The 12838-nt window shown below is 47.7% G+C and overlaps 2 protein-coding genes across 5 annotated transcripts in view; both read right to left on the bottom strand.

Annotated features, from left to right (window-relative positions):
* The window catches only part of MYO18B (myosin XVIIIB), a 245078-nt gene extending 242497 nt beyond the window's left edge, over nt 1-2581 (bottom strand). For all 4 annotated transcript variants that reach the window (XM_045534350.1, XM_045534352.1, XM_045534351.1 and 1 more), the window contains exon 1: nt 2440-2581. The gene's annotated coding sequence lies outside the window, so the exon portion shown is untranslated. The remainder of the gene's footprint in view (nt 1-2439) is intronic.
* Nucleotides 2582-10551: 7970 nt separating this feature from the next.
* The window catches only part of GRK3 (G protein-coupled receptor kinase 3), a 119334-nt gene continuing 117047 nt past the window's right edge, over nt 10552-12838 (bottom strand). The window contains exon 21 of the mRNA XM_045534349.1: nt 10552-12084. Within this exon, the coding sequence (XP_045390305.1) occupies nt 11923-12084 (162 nt within the window). The 3' untranslated portion in view covers nt 10552-11922. The remainder of the gene's footprint in view (nt 12085-12838) is intronic.

The following is a 12838-nucleotide window of genomic DNA, read 5'->3' as shown; positions in this document are numbered from 1 at the left end:
AATAAAACCCATTCTCGTTGCCTCCGTTGAAACTAGAGCTGAAATTTAACCCTTTCCTTCGAGGCTTCGAGGATGATGATGGAAAGCTTTTGGAGGCAGGGGTAAAGACAGGGCTTGTGATTTCCAACACGGGGAGCTCCAGGTGGTTCCCTGAGTACCAGCCTTGATGGCGGGGGCTGACCTAAGCCCAGCACTGTCACTGCAGAGCTGTGTGTCACTGAGCAAGTTGCTTCCCCTCTCTGTGCCTCAGCTGTCCCATCTGTAAACAAAGGGCTGGATGTGGCAGCACCACTGGTTTCAAACCCACTTCCTCCATGTTTCAAATCATTTGATTTCACTTAGTTTAAATATTAAAAATACGCCATACACCAGAGCAACTAACAAACATCTGCTTAAAAAGGGCCATTCAGACTGTTGTTTTTGTCTGCCAAGGACTAGGCAAACCAGGGCCATCTGACCATGGCCTTGCAGACTCCCACCCAGAGTTCCGTCTTTTGGCAGCTGGAGGTGGTTCTCTTCAGCTTTGGGGTCCTCTGTGCTCATCCCAAAATGCCACAGAAGGGCCCGATCTTCCCCAGGGGCAACGCCAGCCAAATAGGATCTTTGCAGTAATCAGACCCTTATAAAGCTCTGTGCGTGTTTTCCACGTCTGTGAAATGATTCCATGAGTTGAGGCAAGACAAGCGTTGAGCAGTAGCCCTCTGTGGTCTTGCTGGCTGGAACCAGTGGAAACGCTGTGCTCCAGTTTGGGTGGGCCCCAGAGCCACCGTGAGGTTTTCAATCTGCGGATTTCTGGGCCCCCTTTCCCAGGAATGCCCAGTAGGGCTGGGATGAGCTCAGGAATCTGCATTTTAAAAGCTCCCGCCAGCCCAGGTGAGTCTGACGGGCAGGAAGTCAACCACCCACACGTGGAAAAACACCGCCCTGGATGTTGAATCCTGGAAAAGATCTCGGAGATGGTCTCGCTCAACCCCCGCGTGTTTTAGAAGGAGAAACCAGCTCCCAATGGGGAGGGGACTTGTCCAAGGTCACAGAGTCGGCAGAGCCCAAACCAGGCTACTCAAGGTGAGCAGGCCTGTATGCAGGTGGCATCAAATATTTGTTGGTTGGTGACATGCATGAAGCTCCTCAAAAGCCAGGAGACCAGGAGATTCCCTCCCCTCCTCTTCCTCCTCCTCCTCCTCCTTCTCTTCCTCCCCCTCCTCCTCTTCCTCCCCCTCCTCCTCTCCTTCCTCCCCCTCCTCCTCTCCTTCCTCCCCCTCCTCCCCCTCCTCCTCCCCCTCCTCCTTTCTCTCTCTCTCTCTCTGCCCCTTCCCCCTCTCTCTGTTGTTATTTTCTAGAACTCATTCATAGCCCAAGACCACATGGTCCCTCTCCTGTCTGCTGCCCCAGTACACACTGGACATGTCACCCAGACACAGGAGAACGCAACTGAGGTCAGTAGCAAAGACAGCGCCCAAGAGAACCGCCATCCTGTTGGACACTAGGAGCCCCAGTGAGACACTCAGCCTCCACGCGCTGGTGCACCGAACGGGAGCCACAGCCTAGTGTTCCAGGCCCCCCTGCACGCGGGCAGGTCAAGGCCAGACTGGGTACCTTGGAGCCGACTGGGTGCTGACTGGGGGCAAACTGGGCTCTTCCCTCCCGGCCTCCTCTGTGGGAAAGTTGCAGGGAGGTGGCAGCCCTTGGCCTGCAGCTGGCGAGGTCTCCCCAACCCCTGGGAGGGGGCTCTGTGTGAAAGCGTAGCCCCCCTCCCTGCCCTGCCACGGGGGCCACTGAGGCCTGTGGCTCTTCTTCGTTCAGAGAAACGCCTGCTAAGGGGTGCACCACAGAAAACCCCTCCTCTCAGACGGAGCTCGAGTGAGTAAGCCATGCATGAAATTGAAACCTCCGGCCATGAACCACCATTCCCCTTCCCCCCACGCTCACACATGCTTCATTTGAAATAAAAAAAAAAAAATTAAAAAAAAAACCCATTAAAACAAAGGCTCATACTTAACAGCATTGGAAACATGAAAGGGAAGGAGTCTGGCTCCCTGACCATAAACTGGAAGCCAGTTAAGCAGAAATTTCTGGTAGTTGAGAAAAAATATAAACCCTGATGTCCACCGGCTAAGATTCCACGGTGGAGGTGAACTCACGACTCTAAACACGTTTTTTTAAAAACGAGTGGCTGTGTCCTGGCAGGGGGGATCCTTCCAAGTGTCGCTCGCCCCGGCGATGTGTTTAAAACCCTCCGAAACACCCTTGTTTTCCAAGTTGAGCGACCCGGGCAAGCGACAAAGCCATGAGGCCTCAGAACCTCTCAACCCCAGAAAGGCCCAAAATAGACCAAGAGACCACAGGCCTGCGCCGCGGCCCCCGAAAGCACATTCCAGAAAATTCCAACTTGCCCACCAGCTGGCGAGGTGCCCGTTGTAAAACCCAGCCCGACGGTACCTTCTCCGCAAGAGGCCACGGGTCACAGGAGCCGAGACAGCCTAAGAGGTGTCCCCCGGGTGGCAGCGAAGGGACCTCACCGAGCCGGGACAGCAGGGGCGAAGGAGAAATGTCAGGAGCCCCCTCCGCACACGCTCACACACGTCCCTTCCCCGCCCGTCCTCCCCCCACCCTCCTTCAGAGCCAACGTGACCAATGTGGTGGCAGCAGCTGAGTCGACAAGTCATTTCTAAAATTAGCCCGTGAGCGCCAGGTCTGGCCAGGAGACAGCCTGGGGTGGCCGTTGACCGGGCAGCGGAGAGCATGGACATATTTGGTGGCGTGCAGCAGGGAGGGGACAGCGCCGGACGCAAGCACATTCTCACGCGTCACCCCCCATCCCAGGGCGGGGGCCGCACACCCACACGCCCACCTCTGCCCCCGCACACACCCCGAGGCCGCAGGAGTGGGTCAAAGAAGAGAGCCGGCCGGCTGTCTGCATTCCAGCAAGAAAATAACTTGGACGGGTGCTGGGGCCTCTTGGTAAACAGTCAGTTCACGTCAATGCGCCTAAATCGTAGGTGGCAGTTATCACAGGCCAGTCACCAAGCTGGGGGCTTTCATGAACTCATTTAACATTCCCTATAGCCCTAGGAATGAGGGTTTTGCCCCACTTCCATTTTACAGATGGGAAAACTGAGGCACGTAAGAGCTAACCAACTTGCCTGAGGCAGTGTGGAGAGACAGGATTCAAACCCAGGCAGTGCTGGCCCCGGACAGAACGGATTGCTATAAAAAGCGCTTCGTCCACGATCTGAAAGGAGAAAAGTAGGGAGTTCAATAGATTAGGTAAGTCATGCAGGTCTACACAGCTAGTCAGGGGCTAACCCGAGTCTTCCTGGTTCCAAAGACCACAATCATTGGAGCATGACACGCTGCCTCTGTAAGACTCTCAACCGTGCCTACACGTTGTTCTTCTTTTCCCAAAGCACGGGTTTCTGTCTGGGCCTTGAGAATTAGCATTCAGTGGGAAGTTCCTTTCTTTCACACTACGGGAAGCCCGATTTGGAAACGGCAGTCTATACAATAAAGGTGACATTGAGGAGGAGTCCCAGGGGCCCTAGCGGAGAGCGGCACGGGACGTTTAGGCTGCACCAGGTGAAGAAGTTGGAGACAAGAGGGACAAGAGGTCCCAGTGCGCTGTGTTCTCCATACTGTGCTAGAGCATTTGACATTGAAACATGCACCCACCTTGTGCCAGGTCCTGAAACATCATCTCTTGGGACTTGATTGTCCCTTCTATCTTTCCATGGCTGTTGGTCTTAAATGGTGGTGACATGAAGCAATGATTCTCCGGGCCCAGGGCTGAGGGCTCTCTGTAAGCTGTGACCTGCAGTCATGGGTTTGTTGACTTGAAGAGAACTGTCCGTCCATTCCGAGGGAGTCAACAAGGCATGTCTTTGCTTTATTTGCCTGGTATCCGTGGGGGGTGGATTTTTGCTACCCAGGACAATCAAGTATAGCCCTGACCACCCACTTTGATTGAGGACAGCCTTGTAAGCAAGATTTTGTCACCCAGCTGAGCATTTATCCCCAGCCGGCAGGCTGCGTTCTCTAGCTGGGAGGAAAGCCATTCCTACCAAGGCATCCAGAGAATGGGTCACTTTGGGCTTATCCCAACCAATTAGCATGGTGTCACGGACAGAGTCGATCATGGTGCTGTTACTGGGAGGCCAAACATTCCAGTGGCTGCAGGTCCTTTTGGGCAAAGACCAGGGGAATCGTTATTCTACACCTTTGCTGTGGGGCTGCCTGCCCTTCCGCCTGGAGACTTGGCCTCTCCTTCAGTCAATGAGTTCTGGGTCCACAAAATAGCCAAGGGATTGTGACATTTTATTGGCACAGTTGACTTGTCTCCCTCCATCCTTAACTTTTTTGATGGTACAAACCAAGAGGACCTTGGTTGGGGTGCCCCTTGGAATATCACCTTCTATTGTCACCTCCACCCTTCCTGCAAGCCCCTCCCCCTTGCCACCTGCTTCTCATGGTGACATACTGTTACCTGGCCTCTATCATTTTGGGGTCTTCTCATCCCCACTGCCATCAGACAGCCTCGTGGGAATACATAGACCCCCCCACCACCACCACCACCATCTTCGGTTTCACTTTCTGAGGTTTCAGTTGCCTGAGGTCAACTACTGTCCAAAAACAGGTGAGTACATCACATAGGATGCTTAGAGAGAGAGAGAGAGAGATTGAGAGACCACATTCATCAACTTTTATTACAGTACAAGTATATTGTCACAATTGTTTTATTATTGTTGTTGTCAATCTTGTATTGTGCCTAATTTATAAATAAAACTTTATCATAGTTGTGTATGTATAGGAAAAAAACATAGTATATACAGGGCTTGGTGCTATCTGTGATTTCAGGCATCCACTGGGGGTCTTGGAACATGTCTCCCTTGGATAAGGGGGGACCACTATGTGTGTGTGTGCGTGTGTGTGTGTGTGTGTGTGTGTGCGCGCGCGCGTGTGTGTGTGTATGAGCTCAAGTGCAGGAAATACCCAGCTTGCCTCTGACCTGTGGATCCACAAGCAGACAGTCTGCCCAGGCAGCTGCGGCTTTGGGGACCACCACCTCCTTGGATTTCTGGTTTAAAGTGACATGCACGGGGAGGGGGCTCTCAGCACATCTCCGTGGGAGCAGGGACAGCGGGTGAGGTGGGCTGGACAGCATGGCATAGCCTTGAGACAAACTCGAGACAAGATGGACCCACTGAGTTTGCGCACTGCCCGGGCACTGCAGACTTGGCACGTGTCACCCTGGAGGCACAAGCAGCTCGTCTCCCAAACCCTGGAACTGTAAAATTGGCTGAGCTCCAGCAATCCGAGATGCCAGCAGAAATGCTTTTGGCAGTCCCCTTCCTCTTTATAAAACCAGCCTGTGCATGAACTTCCCCCAGAGTAAGGATTCTTTGCAATGAGTCACCTCCTGATTTCTTAACGGCCTGATAAAGTAATGCGGCTCTCAGTGGGGGTGAGGGAGTGGGGAACAGCACACTAAGTAGGTATCTTTGCACAGATCCTGTTTATTGAGATTTATATGCGCAATTTACCAACACAGAAAACCAGCCCAGCTGCTCCAAAATAATTGTGAAAGATGGTGACAGTGACTGACGTCAGTGCTGTGCCACGCACAGAGCAGGTGACCTTAGACGTGGAACAGCGTCTCATGTGGGATACGTTTTCGAACGTGCACTAGTAAGCGTACACCGAGAAGGGATCGTAAACCTTCACTGGCACAACAAATACAAAAAGAGATAAAACAAATGATATTTTTTTCTGGTTACAATGTCTAGTTGACTGGCTTGACTTAGTATAGCAATGCACAATAGAAAATGGATTTCTCTCTTGAAGGGTAGTATGCTTTGCCGAGAACATAGTCAGTGTGTCACTATATGGATGGCTATGCAACTACGCAAACAGGCAGAGGAAAATGTCAGCAAGCGAGGAGGTACCCCCTCATGGAGAGGTCTTCCTTCTATTTTCACATCCATCTAGGGGCCGTTCAAAAATAAGACCTCTTGCAAACTTTCAATCCTTACATGAGGCCATTTGCCTTGACGACTTCCTTTTCCAAACTGTTTTGAGATAGCGAAGGGGGAGATGGTCACATTCCAATATGCTACTCCTAAAAGCAGGGCTTTTAAACATGGCTTGTTATTTATAAAGAAGGGTGAGGACGGCCCTTCTATTTAAGAAGTGGAGAAATCGGGTGCAACCACCAAACCGTGAAGCAATGGGAAGACTGGTTGAGGGGATTTGGAACAATAAGCATCCGAAGAGGCGTTCTGCGGTCGGACCTCCAATCCTAACGCATCGCTATAGAGAAGAGTTATCTACCTGCTTAGCTCACAACGGCCCCTGGACGACGCCGTGGCTTTAAAACCGGATCTCTGTCATGAGAGAATTACACTGCAATGTCTTCCAGAAATTCTTTTATGCTATAGGCAGTGCAGAATACAGCGTCTGGGGTACTTTGCAACAGGCAAGAGGCCTCGGAAGAGGTAGATGAAAGCAGTATTTCAGAGCAAGTTTGCTGTCAGATGTTACAAAAACGTGTATGTGCCTCTCGGCACAGGCCAGACGGCAAGTGATTGTTGAAAACGGTCCATGGCAGTGAGAAGAAGATTCTGCCCCACGTTGCTATAGCCAATTATTTCAATTTTATTGTACGACAAACAGAAAGGACTGTCATTTCTTTAAATAACAAACTATACAAATAAAAAGGAGCAGAAATGATATGGAACGTTTTTGATGAAAACAAACTTATGGATTCAATAAATAATATAAAATGCCTTCGTGCTAAAATAGAACTCTTATTTTTTTATATATATATGTAGTTCAGTGATCTTTTAGGTTACCCAGAAAAAGCCGAATCTATTATAATTAGTTAAAACATAGAAAAATACAATTTAACAGAACTAAAAAAAAATGGCCAGTGTTTAGCTTATAAACCACATATAATATATACATCATAGAATATAATCAACTAAGAAACAATTTCAAGTTCTTTGTAATACGCATACACAATTGGAAATATTTCTCCATTCTCTACCCTGACATCAAAGACATATTTAGGACAAAATTAAAAAAGGAAGCATGGTCGCCAGTGTACAGAGATGATCGTGAGATTGTTAGATATTGTAGAGCAGACTCTACTGTATGAATTAGAGTTATTTAACTCTAAAATGAAGGTGCTTTCCCCCTATATGTTTTATATGAAATGCATATGCCATTAACCCATTTTCTGTAGTTTTTTGTTTGTTTTTAATAAAGGCGATTTAAAATTTGGGGAGGGTCCTGCATTTATCAGTCAATGCTAACACAACCAGGTCAGGGACAGGCTGAGGGAGGCCACAGCAGGGGACATCCCTGTCACTCTGCTGTAAGAGAACAGCTCTCTTTGTCTTTGAGGACAAAGAAAATCGAAAGTCCATTATGACTTGAGAAAAACCAAGGAATATCATTTTAGAGTTCAACAGTAAAAAATTTTAAAATATGGTCCGGATCAAAAAAAAATTCACGTGAACATGAATTTAAGTACTTAATTCAAGCCTCGCCAGGAAACCTTACATGGGAAGGGAAAATCGGTTAGATCTTAAGGAAAAGAATTTTTTTTTTTTAATTTAAACTATTAAGCTCACTATAGAAATGGGCATGGCACGCACGGCAAGGGGCCTGTTCTTCTGGGGGTTTTACTAGAACTCCAGCGGGTTCATAACAATGTCCCCAACCGGGCAATGCATTCATGGTGACCCAGACATCACCTCTCTGCCTCCTGAGGCTGCAGACAAAGGTGTTTCCAGATGACTGATGCTGATTTAGCTGGGCCTGTGCCTTCCCAGGAGGGGGCCCGAGGACCTGCGCAGTAACAGCTGTCTCAGTCTTGATAGAGAGCAAATGGCCTCTTGCTCAGTTCAGCAGCTCCATATTCAAACATAAAGTGACGAAGTCTTACAGTAACTATTACTGTAATGATAAGGAAAAAGACTCTCCCCTGTTCTAGAGAAAAAAAAAAAAAATCCCACCAACTTTAACTCAGTCATTTCCTTGGTGCTTTATGGTGCAAAGGGAATGGTTTTAACCAAATTAACTGCTTTCTTCCTTTTCCCCATTTCTACCATGATTGTTCTCTGTGCTACTCACCCGCCCCCTCACCACCTGTCACAGACCCCAGTGTCACCCGGCACAAACAACAAGTCACCCCCTCACGCAGGGTGGGGAGGAACTAATTCACCAAATGTCTCTGAAAGACACAGAAATGTTTCCCTGAACATAACTGGGGAAAAAAAAAATGACATGTGATTAAATCATACGAGGTAAGTCTTACCTTGTACTAGCGCATTTCTAAAGCATTTTTTTCAGACTTACACCGTGTAGAAAAAGTCAAACTTGGAGAATTTTGTTTTCTTCTTGAAATGTCAAAATTCTGAAACATCTATTGAAAAATCAATTCTGTTGAAAAGTCAAATATATTTCATTATCCCAGCTACAAAATCTGAGTGAAATAAAAAAAAATCATCAGAAAAAAAATTTCATCTTCTTAATCTAATTAAATCGCATTGTCATTTGGTAAACAGTATTTTCTAATGGCCGCTGGGGCCTTAAAACAATTGTTTCTGCTATCTGCATGGCATGTTTCCAACCACAGATCAAGCTAAATCTTGCTTGTCCACAAATGGAGCACTGCTTGCTATTGTCGCTTTCTCTCTTGAGCACATGCTTCTTTTACCCGGTGCACCTTGCTAGACATTTGGTGCTTTTTTTCATATCTACAGAATTTGAAATCGCAATGTCAGTGAATTGACCAATCAGCGGCATGACTACTCTGCCTTAGCGGTGAACCAGTAAACTGATGACTGGGAAATTTGTTGAACAATCATACTTAAACACGACAAAGAAAGAAAATCGGTGAGCCCCAAGGATATGAAGGGATAAACGCACTAAAGGGAATGTTTCAGGTTAAGAAGAATAAACTTGGATTCACAAAAGTTTTTAATCTAGTCCATAATATGTTTCATAGCAGCTTAAAGTATTCTATTATTTTGAGGCTTGCTTTATAGACTCCTTTGAATCGTGAAATCAAGACTTAGCATAACAACATTTTATAAAAATAATATCAACCTCAATTATTTTCCTTGACGGTGTTAAACTATCCCAACCACAGAAATCTAAAATGATGACAACACGTGGGCTGAATTTTGTCCTTTTTAATGGTCCAAATGTGAGAAGGGCAAACGTCTAGGAATTACGTAACCTCTGAAAACCACCTAAAAGAGTCAAGTACACCAAGCCTTCTAACCCAGCCGACTTCTCGGAACACGTGGGCACCAGGTACAGGCACCGCGGTGATTCGTCTGGTGACAGAGACATCCCCATCGTGACGTTCTGGCAGACTGGCCCCGCCAGGCCCATCAGCCCAGACCCCAATACTGCCACTGCCCTCCCAGGCAGCCCGTCCTAATCTCACAAAGCACCTTTACAGAAATGACATCTGGATGTACTTCTCAGTCATATCATTATAAATCAAATGGGAGTTGAGAAGAGGTCAAAGTTTACTTGGAATAAGCTTGAGGCAAAAGGGCTTTTGGGACAAAATTCATATTTCTTTTCCAAAAGAGAGATGAACTTTATTTTAATCTCAAGAGAAAACACAGTATTTTTGAAAGAGATGTGGATTGGCTCAATTTTATGGCAAGTACGGGAAAGTCTGATAATCTTTCTGAATGCTTCTGCATAGCGAACACCCCAGGTACGAGATACAAGACGCTAAGCCCAGACCCTGACGGAGTCATTGAGCCTTCTCGATAGATGAGGCTCAGATCTTCCTCAACTGCAAGCGCTGAGCGCCTATGAGCTTGTGTTCTAGAAGGTAAGTACGACAGGCCCCGCTACAACTAACCAAGCCTGGGAAGATACTCTTTAAGAACAACAGCTTCTCTGTTTCTGATGGTGTTTATCTTTCTCTCTCTCTCTCTTTTTTTTTTTTTGAGATAGGGTCTTACTCTGTCACCCAGGCTAGAGTGCAGTGGTGTCACCATAGCTCACAGCAACCTCAAACTCCTGGGCTCAAGCGATCCTCCTGCCTCAGCCTCCCGAGTAGCAGGGACTACAGGCACACACCACAATGTGGTTAATTTTTTCTATTTTTAGTAGAGACGGGGTCTCGCTCTTGCTCGGGCTGGTCTCCAACTCCTGACATCTAGCGATCCTCCTGCCTCAGCCTCCCAGAGTGCAAGGATTACAGGTGTGATGTGAATACTATTCTTCCCTTTTCAATAAGGGGAATGCATGTAAATAGTATATTCATCCTGCTACACTGGAAATACCAGATAGTAGAACATGTACATTCATTTAAACCCCAACTAGTAGTTGAGATGGATAACAAACCTCAAAATTTCTCTTCCAAAGTAACTCCTATGAAGTGATAGATCCTTTCAGTAAATGATCTTCCAAACTCACAAAATGCAATTTCATTAAAAACTACTTTCCCAATGAACGAAGCACACACATATAAAAAACAAGGACTTGGAACTGCTAAAAATATCAAGGACAGGATACAAATAATTAGGATGTCAAGTTATTTATATTGTTAGTAGTCAATTTAAAGACATACAATAAAACTACACCAGGAATAGGACAAATATGTGGACTTTTAAAATTATTGTTTTTGTAGTCTGATGACATGGGGGACTTCACTGGTTCTCATAACCCAGCATCTATCTGGGGCACCGGCAGGGCAGGGGGACAGTGTGCAAAACAGACGTCAGCAGGGGATGCTGCTAGGATTAGGCAGAAAAGCCCTTACACTCTAAGGTCGTCTCTGTCCCGCGACAGCCCGGTGCAAAGTACTCGTTAATGACAGACGAGTGACAAGGTGAGTCAGAAAGCCAATGCACACAGTGAACCCGCTGCCACACATTCATTCTTCAGCCTTCTTTTTTCAATAAAATTCATTTGAAATTATACTAAAATGTAAAACAGACCTTTTTTTTTTTTTTGCACATCCATTACTGATATTTTCCTGGGGTCAGGCAGAAGGGACCGGAATGACTGTCACACACGACTGCAGGTTGTTGAGACCCCCCACCCCGACCCCGACCCCGAGCCGGACTCCCCCACAAGCGTGTGTGCACACCAGGCACGGAAAAGGTGCTGAGCGCGCCAGACTTGAGGATTTTCGAAGACTGCTATTCTCCCTGAAATCTAGACCACCACTGCCTCCCCTTCACAATCCCTGCAAACCTTCCCCAGGCCCGATGGACGAATGCCTTCCAGGACGGGTAGCCCCGCGCACTTTGGGAGCACGGTCCCGTCACTCCCACCTGGCTGTGAGCACCCCGCGATGGACAGGTCACAGGCCGGGTGACTCACGGAGGAGGCCCTGAGTGCCACCTCCTCAGAAAACACCTTCAGCCCTTAACCCCAGGACCACCAGAAGTCAGTCGTAAAGTGCACAAAAGAGACACCCCCAGTAGCATGGAGCAAAGATAGATATAAAACCAGCAGTGGCTGTTTCCAGATAAAACACGGCAACGCTTAGGGCCATCTGTCACCCAACACTGACGACGGTTAAACGCCGTCCTGGGAAAGTTGAAGAAGTGCTGGATATCAGACATAAAAATTTAAGTGGTGAGTAGGAATCATGTCGAGTTCTAGGTTCACAGATACCAAAGTAAGCGTCTAGCAAAGGAAAAGGACTTTCGTTTCTTCAGTAGTTTCCCACGTGGGCGGATGCCACCGGGCAGGGGACCAGGCTGACCCCGGGTCCCAGAAGGGTCCCGACTCCCGATGGGAGCGTCTCCGTGTGCTGCCACCACGGAAGGGCCCGGCGGCCACCGCGTCAGACGCTGGGTCCCCACGCTTGGCCAGAGGCTCTGTTCAAAGGGCTGAAGGTCGCCGGCTGGACCCCTCGGGGACCTCCCGTGCAGCTGGGTGCTAGAGGCCGTTGCTGTTTCTGTGGCAGAGGGGTGGCTTTGAGAGCTCCACTGTGTTGGAGCGAGGTTTGTTGAGGAACTTTGGCGCCCGACGCAGTAACCGCTGGGCCTCCGTGAAGGTTTCCGTCAACTCCTTCTTCCACTGCACAAACTCCGGGTCACTCTGGATGGAAACACAAAGGTAGACGCTGTGACAGGGTCACCTGTTCTGCCAACAGCTGCGGCTCCCTCCAGTAATTACCGATGGCCTTGGAAGCCCCGATGGCAGCGCACCCTGTGTGCCTGCCCCAGTGGCGTTGCCACCCGGTGGGCCGTGCTGACACCTCCAGAATCTCTTGCAGAGAGAAGGAAAAGGCCACATGAAAGCCCTTCAGGTGATTCCAGCACGACCCGCTGTGAGAATCGCTGCCTTCAATTTGTCTAGAGGTGACCTCTGATTTCTAAAGCAACTGAAGTCGACAAAATAATACATGGGGGCCAGTTTTGACACATTAAAAATGACCTTCCTGTGTGTAATGTAGTAATAAAGTTATTAAAAATGTGTTTAATCTTTTTAATCTCTCTGAATACACTCCTTTAAGACACACACACACACACACACACACACACACACACAGGAGAATCACTTTGGTATCTTATGTTTATTTAAATATATAAACCTCAATCTTAAACATGCTGAAAGATAATATCTTGAAAGTTATAGGACAAATAAAATTCTAGACCCCATTAAATATTGGACAGAGTTTCCAGACAGGGTAATGAAATTACTTCATGTACTTTCCCCCTGCCATTTTTTAATATTTGTTTTTTAAAATATCACTGTTAATTTGCTGAAAACCTTGCATCTTGGGGCTCTCTTATTAAGTCTGTAAGTGATAAAACACAGAGGAAGAAAAGTGTTTTATAAGCAGGCAGCA

This window comes from Lemur catta, chromosome 21 (assembly GCF_020740605.2).
Source record: "Lemur catta isolate mLemCat1 chromosome 21, mLemCat1.pri, whole genome shotgun sequence".
Classification (NCBI taxonomy): Eukaryota; Metazoa; Chordata; class Mammalia; order Primates; family Lemuridae; genus Lemur; species Lemur catta.
Note: the sequence above shows the minus strand (reverse complement) of the source record. Positions and strands in the feature narration are given on the sequence as shown.